This window comes from Lygodium microphyllum, chromosome 2, assembly GCF_053477565.2.
Source record: "Lygodium microphyllum isolate KBCC chromosome 2, Lygodium_microphyllum_v1.1.10, whole genome shotgun sequence".
NCBI lineage: Eukaryota > Viridiplantae > Streptophyta > Polypodiopsida > Schizaeales > Lygodiaceae > Lygodium > Lygodium microphyllum.
In genome coordinates, this window is record NC_141136.1 from 19,181,061 (window position 1) to 19,196,285 (window position 15,225).

The 15,225-nt window shown below is 43.7% G+C and overlaps 1 protein-coding gene across 1 annotated transcript in view; it reads right to left on the reverse strand.

The window, feature by feature from the left end:
* Window positions 1–302: 302 nt before the first annotated feature.
* LOC148039530 (cytochrome P450 71AU50-like) overlaps window positions 303–15,225 on the reverse strand; it is a 31,037-nt gene continuing 16,114 nt past the window's right edge. The window contains exon 2 of the mRNA XM_087691683.1: window positions 303–701. Within this exon, the coding sequence (XP_087547809.1) occupies window positions 318–701 (384 nt within the window). The 3' untranslated portion in view covers window positions 303–317. The remainder of the gene's footprint in view (window positions 702–15,225) is intronic.

A 15,225-nucleotide genomic window follows, 5' to 3' on the forward strand; every position in this document is an offset into this window, starting at 1 on the left:
ACTAATTGATTTGTGACAATCCTAACATCCATTCAACTATTGTGTATCTAAATATTGTTGAAAACTGATCATTTTCTATCCTAAAACATGATGTCTTGAAAACTACTTATATGGATAATCAACATGAATATTTATAGTACTAGATACATGCTAAATTTATATAAGCTAAATAGTGCAATGACCTAAAATAGTATTCTCTATGCTAGCTGAAATATCAATATCTTGAATAAAAACATCCAAAAATGGTACATTGTGCACTACATCTAGTGGCATTTCATTGTCTTACCAAGCCTCTTCCTTGAAATCCGACTTACTAGCTATATTACTTCATCAAAAGTAGTAAGACAATCAAGAAAATCATCCAATATAATGATATCTTTATTAAGAACATCGTCATTCTCATGCTTGTCATCCATAATGATATCATCATTTTCGTGAATACATAATTGATCTTTTTGACCATGAAACCAATAGAACTCCTTATGGATAACTTCATAACTTCTTCCTTCTTGAGTAAAGCTAAAGCCAATCCACGATTGATTGTAACAATTCTTCACAGTCCAAAATATGGAAAATACCATCAATTTATTGATGCAAGGTACATGATGCTCCACTCTCCCATTGGTAAGCTCATTTGTTGGGTTTGGAGCACTTGATGATTCTTGGCTTCTTTGGCTCTTATCTTCTCTCACTTCCTCGACCTCAATATTTGAAAAAACTAGATGTAAAAAAGGGCACCAATCATCATTATCATTTGAACTTGAATCTGACATATCCTCATATTTGTCCTTGAGCTTCTCAACTACTCTAAGCAATCTTTGAACATGCTCTAAACATCAACAAGACTAAACTTTTAGGAAATTATGATCATTGTGACATTCATAAGCATCTCAAGTATATTCTCAAAATAACTCATATTTTCCCATGCTCTATCAATTCTTGAAGGTGAACCCTTCTTTACCATTGAAGAAAAACTCTTGGAGATAATATTAAACTATGTACACAAATCAACCATGCAAAAATATTTATAAGACTTTCCTCTTTCATAAGACTCATGAATATATGGATAGAATTTTGAGGTATATCCATGCTCAAAACAAAAATTTTACCTCTTTTTCTTCTACTTAGATTTACCTATGATAAAATATACCTACATATTGAAAATGAATTACTTTACTTTCATCCAACCTCTTAAGTTTTGCAATGATGAGGTAGCAAGTATCACTACAAGATATAGACCTTATACCGACGTTTAAAGCGACAAAAATACAAACAAAAAAATTTGCCCCCGTCATCGCAAAAAGCATCGTTATTAACGATGCCATAGAAACGTCGCTATTGGCATCGCTATTGGCGTTTGCGACGCTAATAGCGACGCCAATAGCAACACAACCAGTAAGTTTGCGACGCGCATAGTGACGGCAATAGCGACGCGAGCAGTAAATTTGCGACGCTAATAGTGACGATAACAGGGATAAAAAAAATTTTGTGGCAGGGCAGGAGTGACTTACAGGGCTGCCGCGTCTATACAATCAGTCGATCAATGCATTGAGATTGTGCCTCTCTGCATATCGAGTCTCAAGGCCTTGCGGATCGCGATTTGTAATGGAGTGCTGCAAAGGAAACAAAATGCTAACTGTTAGAAACATGATTGTCAGTACAAAGAATATTTCAAAAAAATAAACAAGCAAAACAAAAGAAAAACTTACAAAGTCCTCCAAATATGTCCTGTGGCCGCCACTCCCAAGATGATGGACCACTCCGGCCTCGAATCGTGCCCTCGCCGCCTCGCGCTGCTGACTCCAACATCCTGGAGAATCTGTAGCCTCGTCCCTCAGTCGGTGCCAGTCGTCTGCATCTAACCACTCAGGCTTTGCAGCCCTACTCTTGATTGCCTTGCGTGCGTCGGATCGTCTATGTGACATGTATGCACACATGCAATCCATCATCCAACCTGTAGAGAATCTATCTACTACGGCTGGCACCGGAAACTCCTCGTGCAAGGATGCTACTATGTAGTCCTTGCTCCCCTCCGGTATGTTCTTCCAATAATCCAGGACGTTGTGCCGAAAAACTTGTTGGCACAACTCTCTCATGCAAGCCATTACCCTCCTCCCCTCATCATTCATGATGATGGCTCCTGACCTACTATCGACCAGATATCCATAACCCCTAGGAGTCTGCCTAAGATGGGTCCTCTCCCATCTGCGTCCACGCTCCTGGGCATATCCAGGAGACCCCTCTACATCTGGTGTACTGACGGGGGTAACCTCTCTTGGAGTGGCACCCAAAGGGGTGCTGCTGACGACTGCGCAAAAGCCGGAGTAACTGGAATAGACGTCCCCACAGGTGTGACAAATCCTGGAGGTGACACAACTCCAGCTGAACGACGAGACGGAGACACCACATCCATGTCTCCACAGCAGCATTCCCCTGATCCCGATGCACTCCCTCCCTCTGGCCCAAGTCGTGAGCGTCGAGATCATCTGCTCGAAGCCAAAGCATCCGATTGCGCTGAAACAGATCTAGCAGAGCGCCCTGACCACTACAACAAAAAGGCCTCATAGACGCACATTTAGACACGATTTTTGAATACAGAGAAAAACTTACGGGTGTGTCTATCCGCCCGTCTATTTGCGCGTCTATCATTCCGCGTCTATAATCGCATGTATCGACGAATTTACACGCACAAATAGACGCGCAATAGATGCACATATACACGCGCATATAGACATGCAGGTAGACACGCTTTTACAAGCACTGATAGATGCAAACGGAAAACAAAAAATGTCATTTTTAAAAAAAGGTATCTAATTTCCTTTTTTAATTTGAATTATGCAGCGTGTGTATAAGCGTGTGTAGTCTGTATTATAGACGCGCGAATAAACACGAATTACCTGCAATTTAGACGCGCTGATAGAATGTGTATTTGGGAAAAAGACAATGTATCTTACGGAACGAGAATTGAAAGTAAAAGTCCATGTATTCATTATATATCAAAGCATTTACAAGGGAAGTTTTGAGTGCTTGCGACCTAAAGCGTGGCCGCAAGCAGTAGGCTCAAAGAGATATCATACATATACAAGAAAAGAAGGCCTCATGAGGAGGTATGGTGCTCCTCTACGAATCTGAAGAGGAAACATCCTCGCTAGTACCACCATGGCTACTAGCATCGCTATCCCCCTCCTCACTGTGCTCCACATCCGAGTTCGCCTACACACACAAAAGATCAGGGTTGCTTACATAGACAAGGTGGAGAAAAAGTTATAATTAGTTATACTTTTAATAGGAAAGTAAGAATAACATACCTCCTCTGGCTGTCGAATCCTCATGCCCGGTTGTATTGGTCCTCAGTGATGAGACCCTCCTCATAAATGTGAAGCCATGTCACTGCGCAGTTATGGCCTCGATGGTAACCTACCTCTCTAGGGGTAGGTGTTCTACCAACGATGGTAGTCTGCAAAACATTTAGAGATATACAAACAATTAGACGTCACAATATATTAGACTAAAATATATAAAGAATTTAAAGAAATATAAATTTGAAAAAACTAGAAATCAAAATATACTTACAAACTCTGCCTCCCACGACTCTCTGCCGCCCGATCCGTAATGCAACGATCCCATTGTTTCCATTTGGATCCGTCGCGCCTCTGTGTGCTAGCGACTCTTCACTTTCTCAGCTGCTTTCTTCTTGGCTTTCTTTCACTCTACGCGGTAGCACATAGCTGGTTGGCTGTAGACTCCACGCCCCTCCTCCAGCCTCCGCAGTGAGTCCCTGGCCCATGTCATGAGGTGGGATCTTTTGTTGTGAAGCATATCCCTCACTTTTGTACGTCCCCAATCATCTGAGAATTGCTGACCCTCAAGATTTGGGTACCTCCTATGGACTGCCCTCAACACCTCCTGCCACAAGCCGCTTTTCTGATTTTTGAAGGCAATGAAACAATCTTTATACATCGCATGCACGATGCTCCTCATGTACGCCATCACATCCCTTCCCTCATCATCCTGAAAGATGCCACCGGCATCTGTAACTCTATAGTAATGGTGTACAACCTCCTCTACATGATCTACTTGTGAGGGTGATAGCTCACCACCTCCTAGGCAACCCCCACATAACCCTCGTCCTCCCCCTCGACTCTTCCTCCTCCCTCTCTGTCGACTGCCCTCTGCCTCGCTGGACGCACGAGCTTCTACAGATGCACGTGCTTCTACAGATGCTTGTGCTTCAGCCGATGCATGTGGAGCACGTGGAGTACCTGCAAATGGAGTACCTGCATATGGAGTACCTGCATGTGGAGTCTGGGAAGTAGTGCCAGGCAAAGACGCCAGAGGCGTCCCAGACATGACATTGAACACCTCGTCCACTGTGGGAGAGCGGCCAAGGTGTCTGGTCATCTCTCCCATGAAGTATTTCCTACTAGGAAAACCTCCAAAAAATGCATTGACCCCCTGCCAAAGGAGGCCAATGTATCATTCATGCGATCCACATCTGGGTCATTGCTAGATGAACCAGGATACGACATCTGTAAAAAAAACACAGGAAAAAGATAAATTTATTTGCATACAAAAAATCATATATTACCTACATTTTCAAAGAGCTTTCTTTAGACATTGAGCAGAACACTTAAGTGCTAATGCTTCTCTTAAACAAGAAAACTGATAAACACAAACATGGGATTGGTCACATTCATCATTGCAAAAATATATTGTTTAATATTAGAACTGGGAGACCTGGCGCGTGTATCCCCGCGTCTACATTACAGGTTAGACGCGCTCCAGAGTTCATCTTCTGTTCAGCGTGTCTATTTGCGCATCTAACATGCAGCACAGACGCGCTTTCAAACACGCATCCCAGGTCAATGCGCGTCTATAATCGCGTGTAGATTGCAGATCAACCTTCTGTGCAGCGTGTGTATCATCGCGTGTACATTGCAGAGCACACGCGCTCTCAGACGCTCTGAGAGGAAACATTTTTGCGCGTCTATGTCCGTGTCTACACTGAGACATAGACGCACTAGCAAACGCGCTTGGTCGGCCGATTTTAGGCCGACGACAGCCATTGACGATTTACATAATGCAATACATAATGGAATCAAAAATCTTAAATACACAGACAGAGCAGAGAGAGGAAGAGAGAAACAAAGAGAGAGAGAGAGAGAGAGAGAGAGAGACTCACCTTGGGTGTTTGGTGTGGCGGGTGATGGCGCTTCTCCTTCTCCTTCTTCCTCTCCTTGGTAAGTTACCCTCCCTTGATGCTTGTTTGCTTGCTTGCTGCTTCTTCTTGTTCTCCTCTTTCTTGTTCTCTCTTTCTTCCTCTCGTTGGCTTTCCTTTTTCCCTTCTTGTGTGTTTGAAATGAAAGAAGAGGTGAGTCATGAGGAGGTGAGGCATGAAGAGACTGCATGTCGGCTAAACTCAAGCTTCAGAATCGCAAAAAACGTGGGAAAAAAAAGGCACAGTTTGAAAAGAAATGATTTAAGTATGGTTTGAATTTTGACGTGTGCGTCTATTTTCGCGTGTATATGTGCGTCTATTATTCAGATAGACGCGGATGTAGACGCGCATTTGGGATTTATCATAATTTTTTGTTTTTAAGATAAGTTTTGATAGTGAATTCTTGTTAAGTTTTGATAAGTTAAGATAAGTTTTAAGATGATGATTTTTGTGTATTTAAAATTAAGATCTTATGTAAACATATGAATGATAAATATTTTGATGTTGTCATGAATTAGGTTTAATCATGTCGACGTCGTCATCACCTAGTGCGGTGCAAGCTGGTGAGTCAATGAGCACATCCTCAAGTGAGGATGAAACATTGCGTCTTCATAATCGAGATGCATGGCTACAACGAAAAATTAAATGCATGTGTGATCGTTGTCGAGGGTGTATTTTTTGAGCACGTCGAATTGCAATGTCACACCTCAGCTTGTATGGAGAATGGGACCGAGAAAAATCACCGGTATTCATAGTTTTTTTTAACCACTAAGATTGCATGTCTATGTCACGGGAATTATATATCAACGTACATGAAACTCCCTTTTGTGGTTGAGCAGGATGCGGTTCCACATCCTCAGATGCTCCCTCCCGGGCATCGAGAGGCTGCAAAACGTCGACGCGAGGAGGCAGAGTCTTCAAGAAGAGTAGAGACTGATGAACATGATAGTAGCCCTCATGAAATGCCCCATCAAGTTGTAGAGGATGAGATTTTGGACAACATGGTATACCATCTATTTTCGCAACTGGTTCAGGGAGAAGGTCACTCTACGAAGCGAGATGATCCACTATATGTAGCATCATCTACTCCGTTGTATGAAGGTTGTACGTACTCGGTTCTTCGTGCATCCCTCGAGATACTTAACTTGCAAACAATTTATGGATGGAGTAATGTCAGTTTGGATGCGTTATTGAAGTAGGTATCAATTCAGTTTGGCTTATATATGAATCATAATATTAATTGTTAATTCTATTTTGAAATCAGACAGAAATGACCTCTATAGTACCTCAAGGAAAAGGAATGAATAAAGTGCTAACAAAAGAAAAACTTCGTAAGTTAAATAGTTTTTGTGTGCTCAATAGTGATGTTATGAGCAAATGGGTGACACTATATAATGAGGCAAGGGCAAGAAGAAAAAGCGAAAGACAAGAATTTCACACTAGATATGGACGTAATGTCTCATTTCCAGATCATCTAAATGCGCTCCCATGTCATATTGACATAGATTGGTTACATGAGGAAATGGAGAGAATGGAAAAAAATGAGGAAATTAATATATCTCAAGAAGAGTGGGAATACGCACGAGGTTGCTTATCAAAGGTGAGACATACTATCAATTAATTTGTTTCTTTAAGTTTTATTTTATATAAATAATTGACATGTTTGATCTTTTATCTTTTACTACTAGTGCACATTATTCAATGCACTTTGGTATGAGGGTAAACATCTTCGAACTCAACATATAGATGAAAAGAGAAATACCCAAGATTGTGGTGTCCTTGCTCAACCACTAGTCAATTTTAAAGCAAGCATTGAATTTTCCATAATAAAAAAGAAGTATCTTTTATCATCTTCAAGTACATAGAGAAATTATGAGATACATATTGCAATGCTTGCTACTAATTGTAAGGTTTCTGTCGCATTACTTATATCAGGCTTGTCAACTGGAGGAACTGCCATTCATTAGAGAGCAATGAAAAAGTAATTATTAACTCTATTTTTTAAATTCAATGATTCAATGTGTATTCTTAATTCTATGGTTTTTATCATGCGCACATGTGCATGCTCAAGAATCAATTTTAGGTGGTTAAATAATTATTAACTTTGGTTTTTCAATTATGTGAATTGCTAATTTTAGGTGGTTAAATAATTGTACGTCTGCTAGCGCGTCTATATTAGCGTCTATTTGCGCGGATATATAGACACAAAATTCACGTCTATTTACACGCAGGTTTATACGCATTTATAGATGCTCTGATAGATGCCCCCGACTTTGCACATCTAACATGCGCGTCTATGCCTCGTTTCTGTTGTAGTGGACGAAGAACGAGATAGCTCCTGGTCTGCCATCTCTCTGAATCTCGCGAGCTAGTCTAGAGACATGCGTGCAAAGATGTCATGTAACTCATCGCTCATCCCTCGACTCATCCTGAAAATGTCACCTGCACAGATAAAAAATTGTGTTAGAATAATCAATTTAAATTATACAAAGCACAGTAATATAAATCATTTAAAAAAAATCTCTCTTAAAATGTATATCTTATGTACCTTTATAAGAGATTGGTCAACGAATTGAGTAAGTGGATGCTCCAAGTATGAAGTATCCTATGGTCCCATGTTAATCTCCTGATACAACTCCGCATACACTGGCAGGTCGATAGACATGTCACCACAAAAGAATGAGTCCGCCTCATTCTCCAAAAATTCTTGGACTCCTGTATTTCCATCATTGTTAGGCCGATGTTGGCTCCAAGCTTTCGACGGCCTTCACCCCTTGTAATATCGACCCCTCTATTTGCATATTATCTTCATCTATGCTTGGAACATCACTTTGATCATATACTCTTGCACTTCGGGGAGTTGAAGGTATAACATACCACCATCGAGGTTGTCGGGGTTTGGATAGAAGATTACATGTTCACAAACACGTACAAAGCGAGTTTAAACCATTGTGACATAAACCATGTCGTATTACAATTAGCAAGCAAATGACTCCATGCACCTATTCACAATGGACCGGCAACACAAAGGTGTTGCGCAAATCCGTCCATTTTTTTTGGAATCTATTTCGAGAAATCCCGATAGACCTCGTCAAACTGTTGCTCCAGCTCCTCCAAGTACCACTTTGAACCACTGCACATCGAATAGTATCATAGAGAAGCTACGTTAATCCACCATAATAATACTTTGCAAGTTCCCAAAATACTACATCTCATCCACAACCATGTTTGGATCTGTTGCTCGTCATCGGCTCTCTTGCTCGAACCTTGCCATGACACCACAGTCCATTGTGGAGCGCATTTTGTCAATACGCTCCACGTAAAAATGTCGTCCGCGCGACCACGCTGCACTATATATTTTGTACTGTACATTGAAACACTCAAATTAGATGTCGCATATAAAATTTAGATACGACAGATTCTAAACCCCTCATCACCTTTGGACTATATCCCCTCGAGAATTCCCACTCCTCCATTGAGACCTCTGTCCCTTCGCTGGATGCTGCGGTCAAGGCTCCATGCAACCATCACGTTGACATAAACCGCGGCATCTCCTCCATGCCTTCGGGATATCGAATCGGTCGATGACGCATACTACATCGGAATTCGGCTCGCGCTTCCTCTCGATCTTGCCTTGCAATTTGGTACTTGGTGAGCCACGTCTCCATGGAGGCATGGTGCAACATACAAAAGCGATTCACCTTCTCTTCCATTGAGGCATCCATTATTTTTTCTACCCCATTTGCAACCACCACATCTCCAGTCAGTCTATCATCGTCCTTCAGCGTCCATAGCATTTCATTGTCTGTAACACCGTTGGTAGCCATTGTGAAATATGCACTAACGCCTCTGACACCAACCAACCTTCGACCATGCTACCTTCTGGCCGAGCTCGTTATCACACAAAGCCTTTCAGGGTTTTCATGAAGCGCTCCAGGAAGAACATCCATCACGTATAGACAGGTCCAGCAATCTCCACTTCATCCACAAGATGCACAAGAAGGTGGATTTGTATCGTGAGCATGCTAGTGGGCAGGTATTTCTCAAAGAGACAGACCGTCTCCACTGCTCCCTGCCTGGATTCAATAGAGGACGTCTTAATCTCTTTCTGTGAGATCCATTGCACCAAAGTCGATAACTTGTAAATGGCCCCGCGAATTTCTAGAGTAAGGCATCTTGCGATCGCGATCGGTAGGACAAACTGCCACAAATGAGAAAGCATTATGAATAATGGCCACTTTCCAAATTGCAAAATGCCCATGCTAATTACAATCCATTCATAGCACAAACCTGGCATATTTTATGCCAATCATGGGATTTTAGCCCCGACAATTGGTCGTCTTTGGAAAATGCAGACCTGAGATAACACATCATACCCGTTGGAGTGCGGATAGACTTGATTACTTGCTTCACAATGGGCTCTTCTTTAGTGGAAAAAACCCAAGGAGCGCGAGGAAGCTGCACGCGACCATCAGCACTCGACTGCGGCCAAAGCGCCTCCATCTTACCTACCTCCTTCAAATCCATTCGTGCCCCTATAGTGTCTCTCTTTCCTGTGATGTGGTCCCATAGCAAGCTGCCCAGATTCTTGAAAATATGCATGGGATCCAACAAGTGGTTGACCTGTAAGTGGGTCCAATATGGCAACTCGTAGAAAACTGAGAACTGTCGCATTCCATTTGGATGTGATTTCGCGTGGACCATTTTCAGCTCGTACCAGCTTGCGGCGTTCATACATGTTGGAGGTCGTCCAAGGAAACCTTCCCTAAGTTCATGATCCTTCGGCAAGAAAGCGGCGTGTCCTTGATATACCATCTTCTTCATGGTTCGTGACCTTCGGGAGTCTAACTGTGGCCCACACAATGGACATACATGATAACCTGAGGTAACCAGACCTGTTCCGACACCACGACCTAGTGAATACTTGATTGAATGAGATAAAATATAGATATTACTAGCGAGAACAGAGGCCTGCTCACCTGAGCACTCTCCCAATCCCGCAAAGTCATGCATCGTCCACATGACAATGGCTCGAATATTGGCTGATCGCCGAGCATCACGCCTGCTCATATCTTGCACAGTGATCCCCTCCTCCCACAAAATCTTAAGCTCATCGACTAATGGACGAAGATACACGTCCATATTTTTTACTTTGTAGCAGCCTGGGACGAGTAAGCTAAGGATGAGATGTCCTTTCTTCGTAGAAAGCCATGGAGGGATGTTATAGTTGACAAGGACTATATGCCACACACTGTAAGAAGTTGAGCGCAGACCAAATGGGTTCACGCCATCCATTGCGAGACCGAGCCGAAGATTCCTTGGCTCTCGCGCAAAGCTTGGGAAGGTAGAGTCAATATGGCTCTATGCGTGCGAATCCGCTGATATTCGTTGAACTCCATTCGTGGACCTATTCTGCACATGCCACGTTGTCAAGCTCGCCACGTCGGACGTACGAAACATGTGGTTTATGCGGGTGATGAGCGGAAAGTTTCTGAGAACTTTTTGAGGGATGGTTTGCCCTTGCAAGTCCTGTCGATACCTGTGAGCACCACACTTTGGACATGTCTCCATAGTCTTGCACTACAAGGGACTGGGGCAATAGCGACGCCGATTAGCGACGACGTTTATCGGCGTCGCTATTGGCGTTGCTATTGGCGTCGCTATATGCGTCGCATTTGCGACGCAAATAGCGACGCATATAGCGACGCCAATAGCGACGCCGCAGGGAAAAAAAGTGCGGCCGAAACCAGAGCGCCGTTTTCATTTTGTTTTCTTCGCGTTTTGAGAGCGAGAGCGAGGGAGAGAGCGAGGGAGAGAGCCAAGGCTTTGTGAGAGAAGAGGAGGAAGAGACTTGCTGCCGCCGCCGCCGCCGCCGCCACCACCACCGCCACCGTCGTTGTTCGCGAAGGAGAGGAGGAGCCCTCGTTGCAAAGAGAAGCCGCCCACGCTCGCCATATCTCATTGGTGAGTCTCCCTCTCTCTTTCTTTTACTTGTTGAAGGTTTAAATCGTTCTCTTTTGTTTATTTAGGAGAGGAAAAGAAAGAGAAGGAGAGGGAGAGGGAGAGAGAGGGAGAGAAAGAGAGGGAGAGGGAGAGAAAGAGAGTGAGAGTGCATTCTCTCTCTCTCTCTCCCTTTTGCTTGTTTAATGTTTAAATTACTTTCTTCTTTGCTTGTTTAGGAGAGGAAACGAGAGAGTAAGAGAGAAAGAGAGGGAGAGGGAGAGGGAAAGGGAAAGAAAGAGAAAGAAAGAGAAAGAGAAATAGAGGGAGAGGGAGAGGGAGAGGGAGGGGGAGGAAATAGGAGAGGGAGAGAAAGAGAAAGAGAGGGAGAAGGAGGGAGAGTGGATTCTCTCTCTCCCTCCCTCTCCCTTTTGCTTGTTTAATGTTTGAATCACTTTATTTTTTGCTTGTTTAGGAGAGGAAATGAGAGAGAAAGAGAGTGAGAGGGAGAGGAAGGGGAAGGAAATGAGAGAGGGATAGAAAGAGAAAGAGAGGGAGAGTGCATTGTATCTCTCCCTCTCCCTTTTGCTTGGAGGATGTTTAAATCACTTTATTTTTTGCTTGTTTAGGAAATGAGAGAGAAAGAGAGATAGAGAGGGAGAGGGAGAAAAAGAGAAAGAGAGGGAGATGGAGAGGGAGAGGGAGAGGGAGGGGGAGGGGAAGGAAATGAGAGAGGGAGAGAAAGAGGGAGGGGGAGGGAGAGGGAGCGAGGGAGCGAGGGAGAGGGAGAGGGAGAAAGAGGGAGGGAGAGGGAGAGGGAGGAGGAGGGAGGAAATGAGAGAGGGAGAGAAAGAGAACGAGAGGGTGAGGGTGAGGGTGAGAGAAAGAGAGGAAGAGAGGGAGAGGGAGAGGGAAGGGAATGAAATTTAAGATAATATACGTATCGATAATGGTATGCAATGTGCTTTGCATACGGCCACGTACTTCATCAAAATTAACCCAAAATTATTGTTATAGAAGTGGAGATCCCTTAAATTGAGTATAGGATAATTTCTCTCAGGTCTTATGACTATGAGTAGAATTGATTGAAATAAATTTTATTACTATAGTTGTAAAATTTCATAGATGGCGCGCATTAATTTTAAAATGGATTACTTATACTCAAAGCCGAGATATAACAAAAAATTATCTACCGGGACAAACAAATCGTTGATCATGATACAAGGCCGAGATATAACATCGGAAAATCTCTCGACTACTATATACAATGCAAGGTTTATGGTCAACTTGCAAGTTAACGTACATCTCCATAAAGCTATCCATTTAAGCCTCGTTTGCTGTAATGTAGATAAGATGGCAAACGAAGAAGGTCCTATTGTTCAAGATCGCGAGTCGTATCTTAATCAGCGTGTCCCATGTCCTTGCTCTCAATGCAAGTTGGCAATTAGACGAAAACGCCAATTGTCTATAGAACACGTACGACGATTTGGCGAGTTTCAACCTGAGATTATTGATCAGGCGATTGCAAATTTTCAGTAAACGGTATTTTCAAGTTAGCATTTTTCATGCATTGTACTCTCAAGCTAATTGAAAACCATACACAATAAGATTGGGTCTTGTTGGCAAATTTTGTGTCCAGGGGGGTGATGTCTCGACCCAAGGGGGAGTGCACCCTTTGCGGCCAATTAGAAGAGTTCGTGGACGTGCGATGGATGGATGGCAGGAGCCAATAGACCACTCGCAAGGCCCATCTATATCGTCAATGCCAGAGGAGATAGACAACCTTCCCGACTTGCCTACAATCTTGGAGCCTGAGATGGAGGCAATGATCGATGCATTGATTCCCATGGATGTTGAGACATCTGACCCGCTTAGAGAGGAAGCATCCATACCATTATATGATGGGTGCCGAGTATCTCGGTTGAAGACATTGCTTGCACTCTTAAGTGTGCAAGCAAAATACGATTGGAGCGATACGAGTGTGACTGAGTTATTCAGGTACCTTGCACACAGACTTCATTGTTTTTTTTAAAAACAGTATTATTGTAAATATGGATGGATTTTTCAAGGTGTTTTATGATTTTTTCAGGTTATTGAAATATCATATATTGCCACCTGCAAACACCATGCCTGAGTCTCGTGATGATGCACGATATGTTTTACGGAAGCTTGGCATGGACTACAATAACATCCATGCATGTATCAACGACTGCATATTGTTTCGAGATGAATACGAGACTATGGAGACATGTCCAAAGTGTGGTGCTCACAGGTATCGACAGGACTTGCAAGGGCAGACCATCCCTCAAAAAGTCCTCAGACACTTTTCGCTCATCCCCCGCATAAACCACATGTTTCGCACGTCTGCCATGGCAAGCTTGACAACGTGGCATGTGCAGAATAGGTCTACGGATGGAGTGCAACGAATATCAGCAGATTCGCGCGCATGGAGCCACATTGACTCTACCTTCCCAGGCTTTGCGCGAGAGCCAAGGAATCTTCGGCTCGGTCTCGCCATGGATGGTGTGAACCCATTCGGTCTGCACTCGACTTCTTACAGTGTGTGGCCTATAGTGCTTGTCAACTACAACATTCCTCCATGGCTTTCTACGAAGAAAGGACATCTCATCCTTAGCTTGCTCGTCCCGGGCCGCTACAAAGTAAAAAATATGGACGTGTATCTTCGTCCCTTAGTCGATGAGCTTAAGATTTTGTGGGAGGAGGGGGTCACGGTGCAAGATATGAGCAGGCGCGATGGTCGGCGGTCAGCCAACATTCGAGCCATTCTCATGTGGACGATGCATGACTTTCCGGGATTGGGAGAGTGCTCAAGTGAGCAGACCTTTGTTCACGCCGGTAATATCTATATTTTATTTCATTCAATCAAGTATTCACTAGGTCGTGGATCGCCTTGCAGGTCTCGTTACCTCAGGTTATCATGCATGTCCATTGTGTGGGCCAGAGTTAGACTCCCGAAGGTCACGAACCATGAAGAAGATGGTATATCAAGGACACGCCACTTTCTTGCCGGAGGATCATGAACTCAGGGAAGGTTTTCTTGGACGACCTCCAGCACGTATGAACGCTGCAAGCTGGTACGAGCTGAAAATGGTAAACCCGGAATCACATCTAAATGGAATGCGACGGTTCTTAGTTTTCTACGAGTTGCCATATTGGACCCACTTATAGGTCAACCACTTGTTGGATCCCATGCATATTTTAAAAAATGTGGGCAGCTTGCTATGGGACCACATCACAGGAAAGAGAGACACTATAGGGTCACGAATGGATTTAAAGGAGGTAGGTAAGATGGAGGCGCTTTGGCCGCAGTCGAGTGCTGAAGGGGGAGTGCAGCTTCCTCGCGCTCCCTGGGTTTTATCTACCAAAGAAGAGCGCATTGTGAAGCAAGTAATCAAGTCTATCCGCACTCCGACGGGTATGATGCGTTCTCTCAGGTCCGCATTTTCTAAAGATGACCAAATGTCTGGGCTAAAATCCCATGATTGGCATAAGATATGTCAGGTTTGTGAACAGAATGGATTTTAATTAGTGTGGACATTTTGAAATTTGAAAAGTGACCATTATTCTTAATGCTTTCTCATTTGTGGCAATTTGTCCTACCGATCGCGATCGCGGGATGCCTAACTCCAGAAATTCGCGGGGCCATTTACAAGCTGTCGTCTTTGGTGCAATGGATCTCACAGAAAGAGATTAAGACGTCCTCTATTGAATCCGCAAGGCGGGGAGCAGTTGAGACGGTCTGTCTCTTTGAGAAATACCTGCCCACTAGCATGCTCACGATACAAGTTCACCTTCTTGTGCATCTTGTGGACGAAGTGGAGATTGCAGGACCTGTCCATACGCGATGGATGTTCTTCCTGGAGCGCTTCATGAAAACCCTGAAAGGCTTTGTGCGACAACGAGCTCGTCCGGAAGGTAGCATGGCGGAGGGTTGGTTGGTGTCAGAGGCATTAGTGCATATCTCACAATGGCTACCAATGGTGGAACCAGACAATGAAATGCTATGGACGCTCAAGGACGATGACAGGCTGACTGGAGATGTGGTG